This window comes from Ciconia boyciana, chromosome 2 (genome assembly GCF_034638445.1).
Source record: "Ciconia boyciana chromosome 2, ASM3463844v1, whole genome shotgun sequence".
NCBI lineage: Eukaryota > Metazoa > Chordata > Aves > Ciconiiformes > Ciconiidae > Ciconia > Ciconia boyciana.
The window spans coordinates 135374239-135396893 of NC_132935.1; the positions used below are offsets into that span (position 1 = coordinate 135374239).

Below are 22655 nucleotides of genomic sequence, written 5' to 3' on the forward strand. Positions count from 1 at the left end.
CTTCCTAGTTTGGTCTAGCTTTTTAATTCTTGTGTTTTGAAACACAACTGGAATCATGCAGTTATAGGGATACATTATACAACTGAAGTGAGTCTTGTATTTGCGGTTTTAGTATGCAAAAATTGTCTAAAGGTGCACATGTTTAGAGTTTTTTGGATTCTGGCTTTAGCAGTTTAAGTATGTCAGTACATCTTAAAACTATCCTTACCTTCTCAATACAAGAGTTAAACCAAAATGTTGCATAGAGGCAAAGCATCTTTGTATTTATACACCTAGATTCAGTTCTTCTTCGCTGCTCCAGTGCATACCTTGTGTGCCTCAAGCTTAGTCTTTGCCAAAGATCTCTTTTCTTGTTGATAAAGGTAACGCTGATTATTTTGCAATGCTTTGTAGACTCCATGTATTGCCTTTTGTCAGACACATTTACCTCTTTAGTTCAATGAAAAGCCTAAGGCAAACTGGATGTGAAATTGAGAAACTAATGTTGTTCTGTTTGCTTGTTTTATATTTTGTTTTATATTTTAAGGCTGACAGAGTCGGTATGGTTGACTTCGCTTAGTTTCTTGACTATCTTAATTGAACCTAGATGTGGCTGCAAGATAATGTAATCTTGTGCGTACTGACTGTTAAAATGTTTAAGTATTCTACAGCTGGATCCGGAATTGTTACTGTAATACCAAGAAATGTCATATTAACAGAAGAAAGTTGGGAAGAGATTAATTTAAGTTGTGGTGACCTGCACCCCATCAAATTCTGAAATTAGTTCATTTGGTTAATTCATGCTGCTGTCACCATTGGGACAGTAGCACCGAGGGATTTGGGCTTAATTTGACCTGTATAGTATTACAGTAATGGCAGTGTTAAAAGCCAGCTTCCTAGGTGGCAGAAATCATCCATGTTGAAGGCAAATAGTGATGAGAACATGACCTTATGATCTTGATCTTCACTTATTAGTGATTGTGAAAATAACTAACCTTTGAGAGGCTGCTTTATTATCTAGAATGTAAATTACTTTTTATTACATCTGCTTTGTGGTAAGCAGAAGTTTTAAAAGGTAATTTAAAAAAAAAAAGCCTATGAACATGCTGGTCTGTGTCTTACAGGAAATAGATACTGTGAAACTGGCAGCAAACTTTGGAAAACTTTGCACAGTCCCTCTGGACCATATTCTGGTAGACAATGTTGCACTACAGTTTTTTATGGGTAAGTGTTAAGTTATCTGATCTTTTTTATTTATAAAGGATGTGCTAACTCACAGGACTGTATACTTGAAATTGCTAAATATAGGTGTATACTGAGAGCTAAATGTGTATAAGCCCCTTGCCTGAGGGAACCAAAACCTTTTTTGCAAATCAGTCCGTAATTAACTGTGCAGAACACCATATGTATACGTAGTACTTCTGAAAGCTTGTATCAAGCTTGTTTCGATACTAATGGCTCTGTAAGACTGATCTTGCAGTGTTTCTTAGTCTGTCAGTTAACAAGTTTGTTCTGTTTAGAACAGAATCGTTGCAAGAATTGCTTAGAGGTTTATGATTGGAATGACTCTGAAACTTATCACAATCGTTAGTCTTACTTTTGCTGATCTCACTGAAGCTAACAACTATAGATGTTAGATTGAAGTTTAGAGGATTACAAGGCTACTGAAGGTTGTCTGAGAAGCTAAAATACAGCAGTAATTTATGTACTATTTTAGGTTTATCATATAATCAAGAAATTGATAGATGGATTAAAATATAATTCTTTCTAATACTTTCCAATGCTTGACTCTCTTCTGTGAATTAATTGGGCTGCTAATGGTCATCACAAAGAATATTGATTAGTTTTGTTGGTGGTGATAGTCCTTTTATTGCAGTAGATGTGCGTGATTTGTTAGAATTCCAGTTTGAACTTCCTCTCAGCTTGTATCATGCTGTACGAGCCTGTTATATCCACACAGTAATGATGGATTCACTTTTTACATGTGCATTTTAGGATTCAGTGCTTAGTTCCTAAACTTTGCTCCCAATTTTGTTTACTTATTATCACCAATATGTATATAGTACTTTTTATTTTTTGACTCTAGATGACAAGTATTCCAGATGTATAACCAGATCCTGGAGTTCCATATGGAGTTAACATCATAGAGAATTCTCATTCTAAGATGCACAAGAATAACTATGGTTGTGTGGTGGCTGTTTTCTGTAGATTACATGCAGCAGACTGGTGGCCAAGCACATCTGTTTTTCTGGATGACAGTGGAAGGATACAGGGTTACAGCACAGCAACAGCTGGAGGTACTTCAAAGCCGGCAGAAAGATGGAAAACATCAGACTAATCAAACCAAGGGTCTATTAAGAGCAGCTGCATTTGGAGTTTATGAGCAATATTTATCAGAAAAGGTAGGAATAACTTATTTCTGCATTGTTTGGGATTTATTCTTTGTACAGATGCTGCTTTGGTAGTTATGGCTACATTAATATGAAATGGATGTGAATGGATGTGTTGTAGCACAAGTTGTTTACAAGTTGACATTTAAGCTATTACTTGTGTATCTTCTCTCTCCTTATGTCAAGCAGTAAGAAAATGTCTTCCTCTTTTTTTTTTTCTTTTTTTTCTTTTTTTTTTTTCCTTTCCCCTCCCCTCTCTATTTAAAAAGGCTCATACTGGCACTGGCTATGCTGTCAAATGCATTGAATGTGTTCCTCAGAAGCTGACTTTCTAGAATAGAGAAAAACTAGAGAAAATGTGAAGACAGAATAAGAAATTCCATCCCTTTGTGTATGCTGTCCTTTCCCTTCCTTCTACCCTGCCCCCCTCCTTAAGAAGAAATGGTTTAAAAAAAAAAAAAAGCAACCCAATATTTGTATAAACTTGGATTAAGATTGGTTTTTCAAATCAAATAACTTCTGTGCCTCCCTACAAATGTCTGTATAAATTGCTCAAATATCACCCTTGGGTATCTTTCAATAGGCTAAGCTTGAATGCTTGCAGTAGTCTTGTAATAACGGGGTCTTCTGTGAAAGAAAACACTTGTCAACTTGTGTTAACAAAGCATCTTTGTTCTGAATTTATGTATGCATAAAAATCACCTCTCAACTCACTCAAAAGCTTCCCTCAACAAATTATCCCTCAAATACCTTGTAATGCTTCTCTTTCCACATCATTTCTTTCACTTTGGTTTTTCACCTCAATAGTCTACCGACATGGTGGTCTGTGCAGAGCTTGCTCTGGTGGGTTTTTCACCTCAATAGTCTATCAACCTGGTGGACTGTGCAGAGCTTGCTCTGATGGGTTTTTGAGCTGACTGAATGCTTACCAGTTTGAAGTCGGAAGCCACCTAACACCAGAGCTATTCCAAAGCCAATGAACTCAGCCTCTCAGTTATGCTGTCAAGTGAGCTATGTTGGGTCTGGTTCAGTGCTGGCTCTCTGTCTGTGTTACAGAAAATGGGGAAGGTGTGTGAACTTGGACCCATCTAAAAGAATGCTTAATGGGCAGTGGATTGAAATATGTCATACCAAGGGATGACTATGAATCTGATGGCTGATATATATAGTTAGTATGCTGGCAGCTGTAATAGAGTGTGCATGAAAAGCTACCATGATTACAGCTACTGGCAATCTCTCCAGAAATTGGCAGAACTGACAAACTGTTAGCCTTTCCTCAGATGCTTCAGGACTTCATCCGTTTACTTTCTTACTAGCTTTTTCTTAATTTCTCAATCTCGATTTTTCTATTCATAAATAAATAAAATCTGGTTTTAAGACTGACTAAATCTGGTTTAGATATTGCTTCAAAATAATGTGCATAAATTGTTTTTGAGGTGATTCTTAGTATTTAATCCTGAAACTTTGAGTTTTAATACAAACTCTGAACTTAATTTTGGGGGGAGGAGGGGGTCTGACTCTGTTGTGTGTTCTAGACAGTTCTAGAGATATTATCAAGAATAAATTTAGTTTACTTAGAGAATTGCAGAGTTGTATTGGATTTTATTTGTGAAAATAGAAGCTTTCTTATTTTTATGCTGCAAAAGTTGATTTAGATCTCTGACAGGCATCTCCGAGAGTTAATATTGATGACAACTTAGTAGCAAAACTGGCAGAAACACTGAACCATGAGGATCCAACACCTGAAATCTTTGATGACATTCAGAGAAAGGTATACTCTGTTCATCTGTGAATTAATTCCCATTACATATAGATTACATGTGTGTATATGTATATATACTGTCACTGTACAGGCTACGTAGATAACTTTTTGAGGTGGTATGGTTAAATCTTTGTGAGGTAGGGTTATACTGTGTTGGCTGAACTGGACATTTTCGGGAAAGTAGTATGCAGTGTCTTCCCTCCCTTCCTTTCCCTCTTCTCACCTCTCCTCCTAAGTATTTGCAGGTCTATGCTCATAGTTCATCAACAAAGAAGGATTTTGAGAGATAACCTGTTGTGAAATGGGTAAAGACCAAATATGTTTATGGTGCAATTGGAAGGGTTAAGAGCAGAGGAAGGAAACATTTACAGTTAATGTGCTACTTCCCTTCTTATATGTGCATGTCTCGCTAGTTAGAAAGGTATTTTCTGAGACTGTATTATACTTCTAGCACAATTAGTTCTCATAACCTTTCCGTTAAGACTAAACCTGAATTGAAATTTCACAAACTCGCATTAGGTTTTTAAAGGAAATCCAGAAACACACAATAGAATGCACAAATACATTCTATTGTAGAATTGGTCAAGTAGAATTTATGAAAGCTTGTGTGATTAATTAAAAAATGTAATAAGTATTTCTAAGGTTGGTGTTTTTGTTTCAATAAGGTGTATGAATTGATGCTGCGAGATGAAAGATTCTATCCTTCGTTCAAACAGAATGTGTTGTATGTGCGTATGTTAGCTGAGCTGGATATGCTGAAGGATCCTAGTTTCAGAGGATCAGATGATGGTGAAGGAGGTGAGCTCTGTATCTGTAAGGTGGATTTCCTGGGACCGTTCTGTTTTCTGCTTTAAAATGAAAATAAGAAAATTATCCACACTGTTTTTGAGAAATCAAAAAAGTTCCTGTACTATCTCTGACTTTTAAATTAATGTTTCCTCCTTGTGCTTTTTTTGTAAATCGTTTTGGGAGTCAAGTAGTTTTTTCTGTAGTAACTTTATTAATACTCATGTATGTTTTTTGTCGAGTCTGGGTAACAAGTGTGTCGCTAAAGTAAGTGTGCGACTTTCATTCTCATTTTTTATTCAAAAATATTTGAGGTTCTTCAGCATGTTGGGTTTTAATCCGTAACTATATTCTTCATCTGGAAATAGAATTGAAAGTACATGGGAGATGTGGCTTTTTAAACAAATTAAAATAATTCTTCTCATTAACTGAAGTACAAATCTAATGGAAATTGTTTAACTGTTAAACTGACTCCTTAATGAAGAATTTCATGCGGTGATATAAGCTTAAAAAGGAATGTTTTCTGGACTATTTATTTCATATCTATAGCTGTATAAACTTACGTACATTTTCCTTTAGGTATCTTTATTAAAAACTTGAAGTACTTATATGTTGGGTGCATCATTTTGCCCAATGCCACAGTTGTCCGTTATTTTCCATAATGGTTTGTCTTTGCATTTTTATTTCTTTTGTGTGACCCTACATTGGAGAAAATCTTCTAACCTGTTTTTTCCTTTCCCCTTCGTCACTGCTCCCAGAATCTTTTAATGGGTCTCCTACTGGCAGCATAAATCTGGTAAGTGCTTGGATTTTTTTTTTTTTTAATTATTATTATTTTTTCTCCCCAACAGTAGGGAAAGTGTTATAAAAGAGCTTAAATTGTGTATGTTAGAGGTTTTAGTTCACTGCAGTTTAATTTCTGCAAATGATCTTGAATCAAATTGAAACATGTGAGGTATCAATTCATCTGTAAGATAAAACTGTCCCTTTTGTACTTTCCCCGGTGTTTAATGAAATTTTGCATTGTTTCTCACAGAAACAGTAATAATCTATAGTTAAATTATGCAAAGCATACTTTCTTATCTGTGTTTGTTTTTTTAAATAGACATAAATTTGGAGTTAGGTAATAATAGGTGAAAACAAATCCTTTGAAACTGGAATCTCGAAGGATTAAATTCAAATAGACTATAAATGAGGCATTTAATTATATTTTTATAGGTTGATTATTTTTTTTTAGTTTGAGTTAGGACTTGATTTGAAAGCATAAAAGTATCTGGAGTTTATTCAAAATATGAATCTTTGTTTTCTAATCTGACCAATTTCAAGTACAATTTTTGGTATTATTTTTTTAAGTAATTGATTGGGTCAGTTTGTCAGAACCTTTTCGAAGTTACATGACTGTACCTAAATATTTGAAATATGCTTCTGTGTGTACTAGTGGTTGCATATGTCTGAAGAGAACTGTATACTTCTACCAGGGTTTTTCCAAATAATCTGTCCCAGATCTTATTAGGTTTAAAATGTTTTAAACGGAAAATCAAATCACAGTTATTTTAAAAAGAAAAAAAAATCATTAAAATTTTGATGTATTTCCTCCCCTTCCCCTTAACTTGTTTCTTCAGACTATATGTCGCTGAGCCACAAGATACGCAAGATTCAATTGTGCATATGAGAGTATTTTTCCATATCTTTTAGTTTTACAAAGGTTTGCAATCTGCATGCAGTTTCCTGGCTTACGTGATTCATAGGCCCTTCTAATTCATTCTTGGAAGATGCTGTAGCTCCGTAGGAGTTCCAGTGCACTGGTGCATTGGCTAGATCATGCTTGCACGCAGAGGAATAGAGTTTATTTTGTAAAGGAATACATTTAACATAAATGTAAATGTGTTTCTGTGTGGGGGTTGTTTGTGGGGGGTTTTTTTGTGGTTTGGGGGGGGAGGGGTGAGGGGTTTTTGGTTTGGTTTTTGGGGGTTTTTTGTTTGTTTTTTAAGCTGGAATTTTTTTTCCTAATATTTTCCTCTTGTTTACATTTTGAAATACGAAGACAAGGTCAGCTGATACAATTTACACAAACTCCTGTTAGATGCAGAAGAAAACTTAATTTAGCCATATTTTTTATAAATTTACATACAATTCTGGTAACGCTTCACAAGAGATTCTTCTAATTGACTAATCTCTTAAAAAGATCTTTCAAATGTCTCTTAAGTACTTTTTCTAAGAATGTTCTGACATATCAAAGTCATATTTTATAGACGGGGATTTGCCATTGCGATGGCTCATCTGACTAGTGGTTATCTGCTGCTTAGTTTCATGTGGCCTTTCCAAACTAAGCTAGAAAGTCTTAAAGCCTTTATCAAGCGCTGTTGCAATACAAATAGATATTTGCATGGGACAATTCAAAGTCTTGATTTTTGTTGTGATTGTGAAGAGTGTATTTGCAGAATACTACATTTTATTATTTTTATAAAGAGTGAAGAACATTCTAGCAGAAATGCATGATAAGTCTCTGTTTATGCAGAAGAATTTTTGCTTTCTGTAGTCCATATTGTTCAGGGTTTTCAGTGCTTTTACAGGTGCTTGAATACTGGTAGATTAGTTTTTCCTGGCTGAATTCCATGTCAGGAGTAAATTTCTGTACACATAGTTTAGCTCCCTTGTGTTAGTCAGTTACATGAAGAAAAATAGACCTTGGAAAGGTTACTTCAAAGGTCAGGGAATTTCTGAACTTTTAGCTAATGATAGTGCATTAAATAAGATTGGGTTGCGGTGTGATATTTTTGCTTTTTAATTAACTTGTGTTCCTGTGAATAGACATGATGTCAAAGATGTTAGGTCATATTAAATGCAAACTGTCTGTTGCGTTACCTGTTATCTGTTCAAGTTTCAATCATTTCATTTACTTGTATTAATAGTTGCTGTATAGTGCCTTGCCACAGCAGTTGAGTGTTTCCTAAAGTTTCCATTATAAAATACATCGCCTGCAGCTTATACTTTCACTGTAAGAATGTATTTTAGGATTGTTTGGAAGAGAGGCTCAAAACTGTTTTGGGGAAGAGGTATTTTACAAAAATATCTTAATTTCTTCCTTTTAATTTGACAAATTAGTCTACTATATTAAACCAGTAGGGCGTATTTTGGGGGTTTTGTAAACCATTGTAGAATATTTATAGATTCTTGCAGGTTTCATCTAAATGGATCCATAATATAAGCTTTACATATTGCTTTTGCATTGAGTAAATAAAAGGAGTTGCACCGGTGTTACATATCCAAGACCTTGAATGGCAGCAGAAATGGCTTGGCTGAACTTCTGGCAGTCATTAGTATATGTCAGTTTGAACCCCATTCAGTTATCATGAAAAAAAATGAACTGTTAGGGTGGCAATGAAGGGAGGCAGGAAAACAAGAAAAAATGATGCCTTTTAAAAAATATAACAGTAGCTTATTGTCAGTATTTCATAGCAAACAAAATATTAGAGCAGTTGACTATTACTTGTCTCCTTTAATAACATCCCTTCCGTCTTACTGATGATTGAATCCTAGAGCTCTCAGAATATCAAGCACTTATCCAAATTTCCACAAATTCCTGCTGTTCATCAGTCTCAGGTGATACTCCTGCTCTTAAATTTGGACACTGCAGTATAGAGCACACTTTATAGGGTTATTGCTTAGGAGCAGACGAGGTCAGAGAAAGTCTAGCCCTATATCCAACAATGACCAAAAGCAGGTGTTTAATGAAGATTATAGGAACAGTCCACTTACGGTGATACTTTACCAGAATACTCTCCAGCATCCAGTAACTTACAGATTTGGGAATTTCTTGAGGTAAAGATGATGTCTGCTCTCAAAATATTTTTGTATGAATTCATCTGGTCTTTGAGACATAAAGACATACTATAGTGCTAAAAGACATAAACTTTCAGCATGATAGCATGCAGTGGCAAAACAGATTTCCCAAACGGGCTCCTCTTTCTTCTACCTTTTTTCAGTCTGGGACTTTTGTACTGTAAGTCCACAAGCTGTGTCATAAGATACATAGGAGACTCCTTACTGCAGTACATGTTAAAGCATAGTTAGTGTGTTTAGACGTTTTTAATGATACCATTTATTCAGCATCTAGACTTTATAACAGAAATATTATTCCCCTCACCTTCCATGGTGGATATTTAGGCAGAGACTGATTGAGGTGGTTGAAGCAGGGAAGAGCTGCTCTCTCTAGAGAGGTTGAGAAGGAAGGAGTGGAATATTATGTAGGGATATCATGGAGATGATAGATTCAGATGAAGAAGGGGCAAGAGCAGAGTCTTTAAATAACTTAGGTTTTCAAGTCCAACCTATGTTTTGATTGTAACTACATAAGATTGGTTTCTGTTTAAGGAAACAGAGGAGTTTAGAAACTTGATTGATGTATGTTGAGGTTTTAGTTTGACACAGGTATGGCACTGCTACCCAGTAGGTCCCATTCTAGGTAACTTTTTGTGGCAACTCACACTTAAAGTGGCTTGGTTAAATCATAAAAGATAGCCGATAGCTGCATATTCATTCTGAATTTGTATCTTTGAAGAATTGTAGAATTTGGGGGTAAAAGATATAAAGTAGCTGGGATCCCAGTGCCTATGAATTCTACTTAAGTACCTCCATGCTTTTGTTTTAACCTGGTAATTTAAGATTAGGATCACACATGCAGTGGCCCATCCTCCATTTCTTTCAGTTGTGTATCCAAGTTTTCTACCCAACAATCTTGCAGAGCTTTGTTACGTTAAATCTTAGTAGTTAGATGTATTAATTTTACATAATAGCAAAGCTTCTCCAAAAGATTTATTAGGCTTCTTTTTATCCCAATAATTACTGAACAGGGAGACAGGGCATTAGCCAGCTGAGGATGTACCTGTTCATTTTTTATGAGGGAAGACATTTCTGAGAAAAGTGTTTACTATTTTTTTCCATATAGCAGAGAAATTATTCAACTCTTACTGCACTGTAACTTTTGTGTAGTGCTGTAAGTCAGCTGAAAGAAAACAGAATAAGATAGAACCAAAAGATCTGTTATGCATCTGTGATGCCCATCTACAGGAAGGGCTGGAAGGAGGATCCAGGGAACTACAGGCCTGTCAGCCTGACCTCGGTGCTGTGGAAGGTTATGGAGCAGATCATCTTGAGTGCCATCACGCGGCACGTACAGGACAACCAGGTGATCAGGCCCAGTCAGCATGGGTTTATGAAAGGCAGGTCCTGCTTGACCAACCTGATCTCCTTCAGTGACAAGGTGACCCGCTTAGTGGATGAGGGAGAGGCTGTGGATGTTGTCTACCTAGACTTCAGTAAAGCCTTTTACACTGTTGCCGACAGCATTCCCCTGGAGAAATTGGCTGCTCGTGGCTTGGACAGGTGTATGCTTTGCTGGGTAAAAAACTGGCTGGGCTGGGCCCAAAGAGTTGTGGTGAGTGGAGTTGAATCCAGTTGGTGGCCAGTCACAAGGAATGTTCCCCAGGGTTCAGTATTGGGGCCAGTTCTGTTTCATATCTTTATCAATGATCTGGACGAGAGGATTGAGTGCACGCACCCTCAGTAAGTTTGTAGACGACACCAAGTTGGGTGGGAGTGTTGATCTGCTTGAGGGTAGGAAGGCTCTACAGAGGGAACTGGACAGGCTGGATCGATGGGCTGAGGCCAGTTGTATGAGGTTCAACAAGGCTAAGTGCAAGGTCCTGCACTTGGGTCACAACTACCCCATGCAATGCTACAAGCTAGGGTAAGAGTGGCTGGAAAACTGCCCAGCGGAAAAGAACGTGGGGGTGTTGGTTGACAGCTGACTGAATATAAGCTGACAGTATGCCTAGGTGGCCACCTAGGCACAGGAAAGCCAACAGCATCCTGACTTGTATCAGAAATAGTGTGGCCAGCAGGACTAGGGAAGTGATTGTCCCCCTGTACTTGGCACTGATGAGGCTGCACCTTGAATACTGTGTTCAGTTTTGGGCCCCTCACTACAAGAGAGACATTGAGTTGCTGGAGTGTGTCCAAAGAAGAGCAATGAAGCTGGTGAAGGATCTGGAGAACAAGTCTTATGAGGAGCGGCTGAGGGAACTGGGGTTGTTCAGCCTGGAGAAAAGGAAGCTGAGGGGAGACCTTATCACTCTCTACAACTACCTGAAAGGAGGTTGTAGCAAGGTGGGTGTTGGTCTTTTATCCCAAGTAACAAGTGATAGGGCAAAAGGAAATGGCCTCAAGTTGCACCAGGGGAGGTTTAGAATGGATATTAGGAAAAATTTCTTCATGGAAAGGGTTGTCAAGCATTGGAAGAGGCTGCCCAGGGCAGTGGTTGAGTCACCATCCCTGGAGGTATTTAAAAGACGTGTAGGTGTGGTGCTTAGGGACATGGTTTAGTGGTGGACTTGGCAGCGTTAGGTTAATGGTTGGACTTGATCTTAAAGGTCTTTCCCAACCTAAATGATTCTGTGATTCTATGTTTCCACAATTGTTTGGGGGTGGCTTTTGTTTTTTTTTTTAATGCTCAGTAAAAGACTATTTGTAGCTGTACTTTTATTAGAGTTGAGATATCAGATGAAAGTGGCACATATGTTAGAGTGATCACAAAACTATGTGAAACTGGTAGGGGAAATGAAGGCCCTACACTCTGTGTAAAGGAAAGGCTTTAGTAACCAGGTAATACAAACACTTATTTGCATTGTTACAGTGCATTAAACTATTCTATTAGTGTAGTGAACTGAAAGTTTGAAAATGAAATAGATTAATCAAAAAGCATTTCTAAAATGAGATGTATCGGTGATCTTATTCTCTCTTGCCTTTTTCTTCCTTCTCCCCTCTCTACCCCCCCACCCTGCAGTCCTTAGATGACCTTTCAAATGTCCCTTCTGATGAGACAGTTCAACTCCATGCATACATCTCAGATACTGGTAAGTGCATCTGTTAGGATGGCTGCGTACTTGTTTTCCACCATTTATGCTGAGTTTTTTAATACTACAGGCCCTTGAAATCCTAATCCTTTCACTTTTTTAACCTCATAAAACATTAATTCATATTTCCCATTAAGTCCTTGTAATCGAAATCTGTACAGAATTGGTGCTGTAGGTCGTAGACTTAATCTCTACTTAAAAAGTGATTTAATTTTTGTTATTTATGGTATTATTATTTTTTCTGTCTCTGGAGAATCATTCATTAAACTTAATATTGAGTAGCATTTATTTTAGCAATTATTTAAAGAACAAATTGTAACAGCCATCTCTTTTTTTCATAGTCACAGAATTCTAATTCTTGGCTGTTTGCTTCTGTTGCTATAATATTTTCCCCTATTTTTTGTGCTTCCTTATTGACTTAGCTTAATTTAAGTTAGTGACTTCAGTCTTTACAGTGGTGGCATTTTTGGTTATCTTTTGAAAAAAATTTGCCTAGTAATAAATTAAAAATTTTTATTATGTGAGAGTAAATAACAGAAACTTCTCAGGTATTACTTGCAAATATTCTAGTTAGATGAGATTGCACTGGGTAATTAAATTGTGAATGAATCTTCAGATACTTTTTTTGGTAGATTTTACTATGCAATAGACTTTTAAATCTATGCATTTATATAGCAGACACATGAGCTGTGAGCAAGAATTCAACTACTTGACATTTTAATTAAACTCTGTTACTCAATGAAATGTGAGAGCATGATGCAATCCAAGTCTCATGTAGTCAATTCCCCGAGAAGGGGAAAAAATAATTTAAAAGTTAAGAATCACAATTTTGCTTTTTTATTTAAAATGGCATGTGATGCTTTTTTCTGAATTAAACTTAGAAGTTTCATTGTTTTGATCTAAGAAAAAAGATAAACTTAGAACCACACAAATTATGTTAAATTTATAATCTTGATGGCAGCGTGTGTTGATAACTAACAGCTTGACTCTGTGAATCCATAATACTCCAGTTGAACCAGGGGATATGTACAGGTTCATATTGTAAGATAGGATTAAACTGGATGTCTTCTTCCTCTTCACCTCATGTTTGAACAAGAAATAGAAATCCCTGCTTTCTGGATGCTACAGGCAGTAGGTGCATCTTGCATCTGTGTGCAGGCTCCTTTCCTCTGCCGATTGCTACCCTTTACTGTGCTTGTGGGGTGTATACAAGATCTTCTCCATAATCTTTGAGGATTCACTTTATCTTGTGTTGGAAAATAAATGGTGTTTAAAAGGCTATGACATAAGGAGTGGTGGGGACAACTTCTTTCTTTTTCTGCCACTCCTGTCCTGAAGGGGTACTCCTAAAGGTGCAACTTAGCAGTGCCCCTGAGATGTGGTATGGTGGCTGCATGGCAGAGTGGTCAACCTGAGTTTAGAGGATAGGGCTTGCTCTGCATCCGTGGAGCCGGGGTTTCCTGGCTCCATTCTCTGGGCAGTCGTTTGGCAGCATCCTGACTGCCTGCTCTTTTCTCTTGGGGTTCAGCAATCAACGTTGTTCTTCTAGAGGGTAGATGGCAAAGAAAAGATGCTCCGAAGGATGCCAAAAGATAAATGGGAAAGAAAAGATGCTCTGTGCCCACTGTGCCCCTTGCTAGTGCGTAATTCTTACATTGTCAGCAGCTGCTCTTATCCTAGAGGTGCTCCTTGGCTGCTTAGACCTTGGCATTATACTTGAGAGAAGTCAAGGCTGGAAGCACAACAGAGGTTGGAGCTGGTGATTTGTCAGGAAACGTGTATTTTATGGAGCATGGGTGTATTGAGAAATTCACAGAACTTGATTAAAAAGTATTTTTATCTAGCCACTGGAAAATTGCGGTTACTGGGAATTGATTCAATAGTTAGAGATACAACATGTTACCAATTTAAACAGTGTGCAGTGTAAACAATATTGGTTCTAGGTTATTGTGTAGTCTAAATGGAAGTTTTTGAAACAAACTCTACACTGGGAGGAATTCTGTGATGGAGGAATGTCCAAGAGAACTTAAACATTCAGTGAAGAACAAAAAAGATATTTCCTTCTATTTAAGATAACTACCTGTGTTCTTTCCATTTGTAAATTGACTTCTCCATAAAATATGAGTGTGTGTGTACACACACAGAATACATTATATATATATATGTGCACACACACAGAATACATATATACATGTGTGTGTATATATAGTTTCTTTTGACTTAAATAGTGTGGGGGGTATTTTTTATATTATAGTTAATAATAAACTGCTGTGTTAATAACAAAACTGAATACTTAACAGCTTGCTAGCACGGTCTTTTGTATTTACAGATTTTTTGATGGACAAACTTTTGCAATATGATTAGAGTACTTTGCAGACTGGAATTTCTTCTGTTTTCACAGTTGTCTTTCACCCATGTCTTGAGTTCTTTAGGTTAAAATTATTTTGCAAAAGATCTATTCACTATTCTTAAAAGTTGAAACCTTTTCTATTCTTTTCTTATGTTTTGCATGTCAGTGAAACTTGTCTAACTTTCAGGCTGCTTAATCTCTATATTTAAGTTTACATAATAAGTTTCTGGAAGGTATAACTTCTACAGTGTTTTGGATAAAGGGATGGCTTACTCTTCTGCTTGCATGTCCATTTTTGTCTCTCAAGTCTGTCATTCCAGACATTTCTTCACTTCACGTTTGTGTCCTTTCGTCTTCCTTCTTTCTGTTTGTTCCTTTTTTGTTTTTGTTTTTAAACTACTAGTCTATGCTGACTATGACCCATATGCTGTGGCAGGAGTGTGTAATGACCACGGCAAGACATATGCGCTGTATGCTATCACAGTCCATCGGCGAAATCCAAACAGTGAAGAGACATGGAAGACATATCGACGCTACAGTGACTTCCATGACTTTCACATGAGGATCACTGAGCAGGTAATTAATCTCATAAAAATCTTTTAAGGTTTCTTTGAAAGGTGCTTTTTCTGTGTGATGGTATGGCATGAGTATTGGCTTTCTCAAAGTGACTTAAGACGTGGAGTTACAGCACTACGTTATTTTCCATTAAAGTGTACTTTTTTTACCGTTTCTATCATACATTATTTGTACTGAGCAGTTTACAGTTGCATGTTTGTATAGTTTAGTACCTGATAGCTATATAACTGCTCTAACAAAAGAAAATGAAACTTAAAAAGCAGTTCCCCCTACCCCACTCTTTGCTTGATTTTACTTTAAAATGTTTGTATGGAAGTGCTATTGGTCTCAAACAGTGGCATATTTCATTTGTGATATTTGTCACAGACATTAAGAAATGAAAACTGAGCTTGGGAAATAGGTATTTAGGTTTTAAGTGAAATGTTAAGGATTGGTGGGGTCTCAAAAGGGACATCTGTTGGCAGTTCAGTGGCCTGCTAGACAATCTGCCTTTTATTGCTGTATTTGTATTCTCAGACTCTTAACCCTCCTAAAATGAAAGAAGAAAAAATAGAGACTTGTCATTCACCAGCTGGTACAAAGCAGAACCTGCTGACATGAAAAAGTGTCGAAAATGCAGTGCTTTTAAAAGAGGAGGGTGAAGCGCTTTTAAACCAAGCCTTTGGAGAAGTCAGATTTGACTGCATAACCTTTGAACTAGTCAGAAGTGTTGGATTACATCCCTTTACTCTGTTTTTAATAGAGAGGCATAGAGAACAAATTCTGTGCAGGTAGGTTAGCGTTGTAAAGTCACAACAGTAGTAAAAATGGAAAAGGCTTTATTAAAAAGCAAAGATTGTGTTGAATATTTGTATTAATTATAAACACAGAGTTTGACTTTCCTTTGAATTTCTGATTATCTTAGTGTGTTGTCAGTAAACTTGACATACCAATTTTTGTTCTCCTCTTCAAATTTATTTTATTTTATTATTTTTAATTAATTCACTGTTTTGAAGAACCCCTGACCTGTTGAAACAGGTATGGGTTCCATGACCTTATATTGAGTTAATGTTCTGCTGATACGGGGCAGTCATTTAAAACTGACCTACCAGTAAATGATTAGAAAAAATGGCAGAAGCAAAAATTTTCAAAATATGAAAGCTCAGAAATTTCTTGTTGCTAAATCTGAGTTCTTTGAATTTACAGAATATGGAAGTGTTATCCTCCAGCATGAAGATTGCAAAAAGTAAAGAAATTCCTGTGCTTCATTGTAGCATCTCAGAAACTCTCAACAATTTTGCTTTGTTTTGACAATAAAATAGACATTCCTACTGAGTTTATGGGCACAGGAATGTCACTGATACACTGAACACTGTTCTTGTGTGCTTGTCTGAGACATTTTTATTGACATGTTAAGGGTAAAAGTTAGAATCTTTTCTTTAAAATTAATAGGAAGGGCAGGGATTATTGTTTATGTTTTTCAGAGAAAATAGATACTTGATCCAAAATGGAATTGAAGTTAGCTGTGTATAGTACCTATGAGCTTTTTTCCTTAAAGTACTGAATAGATTCACACCAGTTTCTTTAGTCAGTAATGTAATAAATATCATTTGAAGTAGATACCTATATTTAAAAGAGAGGCTGTTCTTCGCTTACATTGCTTCTGTTTAGATACAAGTATCCAAATAAAAAGGAGACCATCTTCTGTTCAGTTATTTTCCCATGTGACCTATTTGCAAGGGAATGGGAGTTGTAAAGTTGGAAACAGTTATTCTTTGGTGCTTCCTCAGGCCATAAATGTTATATGAGCTTTGTGACCTTCCAAAGTTTAATGATGTCTTTTTGCAAAAAGACACCTTGCAGGGACTGAGTGGAATCAATCTCTCATTAAATCTGTAATTTTGTGGTCTTCTCTAGAGAGAAAAGGATACAACCTTTTTCCAGGTTGTTTCTTAAAGCCCAGATACTATACCTTTCTCTCTTTACCCCCTTTAGAATATTATTTATTACTCACAGGAAGTCTGGATTCTATATGTGGATAATCCTGATTCTTCGAGTTTTATTCTTGTCACTTTTATATTTTTGTGCATTGTAGCAGATATGTTCAACTTTCTTAAGTGTTAGGGCCTCTTCTTTCCTTGCTGCTGCCCTGGAACACCAGTTCTTTCTGTAAAACTGGAACAGTGGAAGACATGTCAGCCAGTGCCAATCACTGTCATTACCTGGAGAAAAGGCACAGGTGATGGCATGTCAAGCATGGTATAATAACCTATGTGTAAACTGGGTGCTGCCATCCACTCCACTTAATCATTTCCTTAGTAGGTTTGATCAGGAGAGGAAAGGGAAGATGTTTTAGAAAGATTTGCAAGTTCTCTTGATGTAGTCTCATAACCCTACTAACTTCTGTACAAATAATAATGATAAATCTTGAGCTTAAACCTTTCTGAGCAGGTGTAATGACAGGAATAATTTGCACACTATACTAGTCTGTATTTCAAAAGTGAGCATCACGTGTGTGTTCAGAAATTAAATTTTGTCCTTGACAGTCTCCTGATAATTTTCCTGCATTTGATCTTGACAGCTTGCCTTTCATTTTGGCTTCTCCAAGGAATCTGAGTTCTGGGCTTGATGCAGAAATTGTCAGGTGTTATACGGTAGATAAGAATAGGTGAATATCATGAGCCCTATCATTTCGGAGCTTATATGGTGATTTGAAACTCTTTTGAAAACAGAAAAAAAAAATCTTCTCTTTTTTTCTAGTTTGAAAACCTTGCAAATATACTGAAACTTCCTGGCAAAAAGACATTTAACAATATGGACAGAGAATTTCTGGAAAAGAGGAAAAAAGATTTAAATGCATATTTACAGGTAAGCTGTTATGGTTTTTTGGTTGTGCTTTAGGTTGGAATTCTTTTTTCTGTGGTAGAAAATTTGCTAGAATGCTGTGTTGTAGGTGGTATACAATCCTAGATAGTATACCATAAGAACTTCATATTATCTAATAAGTTTGCCTTTTCTTTGCTGTTTTGGTTTATTCTCAGCCGGTTCTGTCCCTGCTCCTCTGAGCTGCTGAGGTTCCATCTGTGTTGGTTTTGAGCTCTACACCATTTAACATTCTTCCATTACACTCATGTTTGTGGTTACTTTCTCTTGTGCTGTTGCATAAGGAGTGGCGTGGCACCCGCTCCGGTGGTGTAGCACAACCACACAGCTTCACCATTCAGATAAGGCCTGTATCAGCCCAAATAAAGGAATTCAGTTGTCCTGCTTCGTAGGGACTTTCTGGTCATTTAGCGTTAAAATATGTTGACCAAATCAATGGACATGTTAACAATAAATAATGAAGATGAATAAAACATTGTGAAATCTGATTGTTCTGTATAGAGTGCTAATATGTATTCCTTTGTGAGATATGTGCCCCATTTTTAATAGCAAGTTTTTTTCCAGTCACAGCTATTTTTTTTTCTTGGAGTTTTAGAAGCTGTTTGAGTGGTCATAAAGGTGTGTATTTTTCTGTGAGATGCTATAATTAACACACTAGTTAAAATTACAGGAATTACCATGAAGCATGTTGTTTCTATCTTGAGAATAATGTAATGTTGGAATAAAATTTAGAGAATGAATGAGAAAATACATTGCAAGATGTAGTGTCTTTGTGCATAGTCAACTTTTACTGAACTGAATGGTATTGCCTTTTTCATTATGTATTAAAAAGCACCTTTTACAAATTATTTTACTCAGCTCTTGTTAAATCCTGAAATGATGAAGGCTTCTCCAGCTTTAGCCCATTATGTGTATGACTTCCTGGAGAATAAAGCCTACAGCAAAGGGAAGGGGGATTTTGCACGGAAGGTAAGAATGTTTTGCACTGTCAAGGGAACTTTAGAACATTCATTAGTGCAATGATTGCATTAAACAGAGATGTTGACCTCATATTAAACGGCTATATAGCAAGCAAGCTATATAGATATACTTGTACGTGAGTTGCTTTAATACTTTGTGAGTGGCAAAGTATCTGAGGACATATGGAACCAAAAATTTACTGTTTTTATAACAGGTACATTTATTTGTATGACAAGGAAATAAAATATTTAAATCAGACACAGTGTATTGCACCAAGACTACTTTAAAAGTGTGTTCATTGCAAGTTACTTCCTGTCAGACATCTGTGATTTTTTGTTGTTGTAGTCTCATTCCTTCTAATTTCTTTTTTCAGTTCTTTACTCTGTATTTGCTGCTGTTACCATGCTCTCCACTCTTCAGCCCAAAAGATGAAATGCATTTCCCTTCAAAAGCAGCTGTTATGTATTTAGCCATTTTAAGCATTCAGAGTCATTGGTCAAATTCAGAGCTCAGAGCTGTGCACCCTTTTTGTTAAGCCACCAGAACTCTCTTCTGACAAGTGATTCTTTGTTCAGCTGACCAGTTTGTGTGAGCATCTGCTCTGCAAATATAGCCATTTCTAAACTTTCAGTGATTTTAATATAAAAAGCATCTGCAATTGTATTGTCACATCAAGTTGTTCTACCTATATTCCTTAAATATTTAACAGTGAAACAGTTAAATATTTATCAAGGTTTATGTAATGACTGAGTAAGAATTGATTTCCAGCTTATCAGGTTCTTCATAAACTTAACTTTTTAAAGGCATCACACTAGTATTTCTGTCTCTGTTTGGACTGAATTTAGAGTATATACTGAAAGAAAAATTGTAACAGTTTCTATGGAACTACTTTATGTTTTTAATTATACTTGCCATGATATTAAAGCATATTACTCCAGTGCTGTTTAAAAGAGGCATGTTTCAAAGATGAAGAGTTGAAAGCAGCAGTGAAACATCTGGAAGTAGGAAGCTTGGAAGGGAGAAATTGCATTGAATGAAAAAGAAAAGGAAAATAAATTCAAGCTAAGAAAAGCTGAGGGATGAGAAATGGAAATGACTCAGGAAAAAGATCTGTTGAAAGATGTAGTTACAGTAGGGCTGTAAGGAATAAGAAGTATAAATGAAAGTGAAGCTAAAGCTTTATTCTGCATTCTGTAATGGAGTTAAGCAATTTGAGTTGTTCTTTATATTATTGTTCTCTGGAACAGTGTGATACTTCTCATAGTGTATTAATATACTGGTGTCCTCATAGATTATACAATTCTGGTTAAACATCTTCCCCTTCAGATGGACACATTTGTAAACCCACTGCGTAACTCTATGAGAAATGTATCAAATGCAGTCAAGTCTCTCCCTGACAGCCTGGCAGAGGGAATGACTAAAATGTCAGACAACATGGGTAAAATGTCAGAGAGATTGGGACAAGACATAAAGCAATCATTTTTCAAGGTAAGAAAATATTTGGTAGTTTAAATACATACTAGCAAATTAATAGGAGATTAGCTATTGACTCACTTAAATTTATGTTGTATACTATAATGAAGAGCCAGGTCATTAGACAGGAAAGCAATCTGTTTTATACCTATACCTAACCTAAGGTTCAGCAGTCATTTTTACTACAAACATGGAGTTCTCTTTGCTATTAAGTAACACATTTTAAGATGGCATCTACAGACTGTTAGAGTGATCCTTCTTCACTGAATTCGATGCAGCCACTTGAGAAGAATGAGAGTCACTGATTTGCTTATTTTTTTACCCCCATTCTCATAAAGCTAGTTTGCTGCATCTGCTGCTTTCATTACAAAAACCCCATATATTATGAAACTTAGAATAAGGAGATAGCTTCTTTTCTGCTTATTTCTTGCTGGATTCTGTTTTTAATTAAATTTTCTTTCTGTCTTTCCTGCCATCTTTCCTCATCTCTTATATTCCTAAAATGTAATACCTTAGAGGTGGGGAATGGTAGCATGGCATGCTATCTAAAAGTTCTATGAAAGTAGTAATCTTCCTAACATGTCCCTCTTACCTTCCTTTCCCTTGCCCTCCTCTTTCTGTGTGTAGCTGTAAGGTCTGTGATCAGGGATTGTTCCATTTTGTGTTACCAAAACAGTTATATGTGGCAGATGCAGAACAGCAACTGAGATGAGTTAACCCTTAAACCATGAAAGGGAGTAATAAATCTGTGGTTGGAGGTGGGGTGGATGGGGCTGTGGGGTTTTTTGTTTGTTATTTTCATTACTTGTGAGATAAAATGATTGGGTCTGGACTTTCTCATTGCTGGTAACTTCCCTGATGTGTGACTAACAATATATCTGCAGTTATACTGACTGGGAAGTCTGTGACTAGGCAGGACTTAAGATCAAGAGGAAATACCAGAAGTATCAGTCCCATATGAATTTCTACGTGTTTTTCAGTTGAAGCATTAGGCAGTTGAGCCAATATATGTGGATTGTCTTAAAGGTGTTGATAACTTTGATAGCTATAGAGGAATACCTACAGGCTTGATTTGTTGGAAGACAAAAGGACTACTGTATATTTATCTGCGTTAATATGCAACTGACTTTTGACCAAATGTTTGGTTTTCATTTTCATAACCAAATTGATTATGAAAATTGATCTGATTTATTGGTATTCTAAAGTATTTTTTACTTCATAAACATTACCTTTTTTTCATTGTAGGTGCCTCCTTTGATCCAGAAAACCTATTCAGATCCTGACCATTGCCGTGTTGCAGCACCAATTGATGACAACGTGAGTCTGACATTTGTCCTTTCAAAGCTGACTCCTCTAAAACCAAATTAATGAGTTACTTATTTTATGTTAAACTATGTATTTATTATTTTCTGATATTATACCAGGCACTTACAAACAGTTCTTAACTTTTTAAAAAGAAACTTACATGCTTCCTTCTAAAATTAACATATTTGTTAGTACTAAAATAGTTTGCACAACAGTGGAATAACTTAGACTGTAGATGCTACTGCTTCTGTGTTTTGTGGGTGGGGGGTTGTTTGGGGTTTTTTCCCCCTCCTCCCTCTGGTTTCTGTCTGTTCAAAGATAGAAAGGTACCAGACTGTTAGCACCATTTCCGTTGGCATTTTATGGATTCTGATTTCTGATGAGACCTTTTAGGGGGCATTTGTTTAATGGATCAGAAGTAGTTTGCTATGTTTATATGGAAAAAATCTTCAGAAAGATTTCCTAAAGAATAAACTTCTGGTATGTAGATACCTAAAATGTATGAAGTAGTAATATTAGAAACTTGAAAGTGAAGTTTAAGCTCTTGATGTTATCATAAGCTAAGGTATTTTGCTATTGTTTTGATTGAAACATTCATCATATATGTGAAAACAATTGGAAAAAACTTTTATCTCCAAGTAGGACAGAAAGGCCATAAAGATTACCAGTGATTATATGCAATTTGCTATGGTCATAAATCTGCACCTGTTCTGCCCTTCACATTTTGGGTTTTTTGGTCACATCAAAGCATTCCAGTTTGTCTTCCTGTGCATAACTGCTATGATGGTTTGGTAGACGTATTTTTGCTCAAATAACATAGCCTTGAGTTCTTCTGGGTTTTCTTTTTCCCCATTAGTTTTCACCATATCAGACTGTATCCATAAATTTGTAATTACAAATGTGTATCTTTGATACTCCTGAGGCTTCTGTTTTGCACAGGCAAAACAAAATAATGTCATTCAAGTATACGAGCAGCTTCTCTGCAAATATTTCACTGATCTTCTGTAAAATGAATAGAAGCTACAATTCTTGATAGCTTCTAAGTTAACATACCAAGTGTTTCTGGAAGGCAGGCTTCAAATGCTTTAAAACCTTTCAACTCTCAACTGCTCTTTTAAGATGCATTGTTCACAACTTATAGTCACTAAATCAGACAAAAAATATGACAGTTTGAATGGAATTTTACGTGAAGAAGCAGTACTGTAAAAATGAGGCATGGATCTATAGAATCTCCATCTGGATTATGAATCCACTGTCTGTGTTCCAGTTGTATATAAAGATGTACTTGTGTAGTCCAC

The 22655-nt window shown here is 36.3% G+C and overlaps 1 protein-coding gene across 4 annotated transcripts in view; it reads left to right on the forward strand.

The window, feature by feature from the left end:
- SNX13 (sorting nexin 13) overlaps positions 1-22655 on the forward strand; it is a 73322-nt gene that overhangs the window by 39789 nt on the left and 10878 nt on the right. For 2 of the 4 annotated variants that reach the window (XM_072854179.1, XM_072854178.1), the window contains exons 12-22: positions 1104-1203; positions 2188-2381; positions 4036-4140; positions 4797-4929; positions 5676-5713; positions 11762-11831; positions 14618-14757; positions 17497-17604; positions 18478-18588; positions 19906-20067; positions 21298-21369. In XM_072854179.1, coding sequence (XP_072710280.1) covers positions 1104-1203; positions 2188-2381; positions 4036-4140; positions 4797-4929; positions 5676-5713; positions 11762-11831; positions 14618-14757; positions 17497-17604; positions 18478-18588; positions 19906-20067; positions 21298-21369 — 1233 coding nt within the window. Of the gene's footprint in view, positions 1-1103; positions 1204-2187; positions 2382-4035; positions 4141-4796; positions 4930-5675; positions 5714-10887; positions 11086-11761; positions 11832-14617; positions 14758-17496; positions 17605-18477; positions 18589-19905; positions 20068-21297; positions 21370-22655 lie in introns of all 4 variants that reach the window. The other 2 variants (XM_072854180.1, XM_072854181.1) reach the window with 2 other exon arrangements.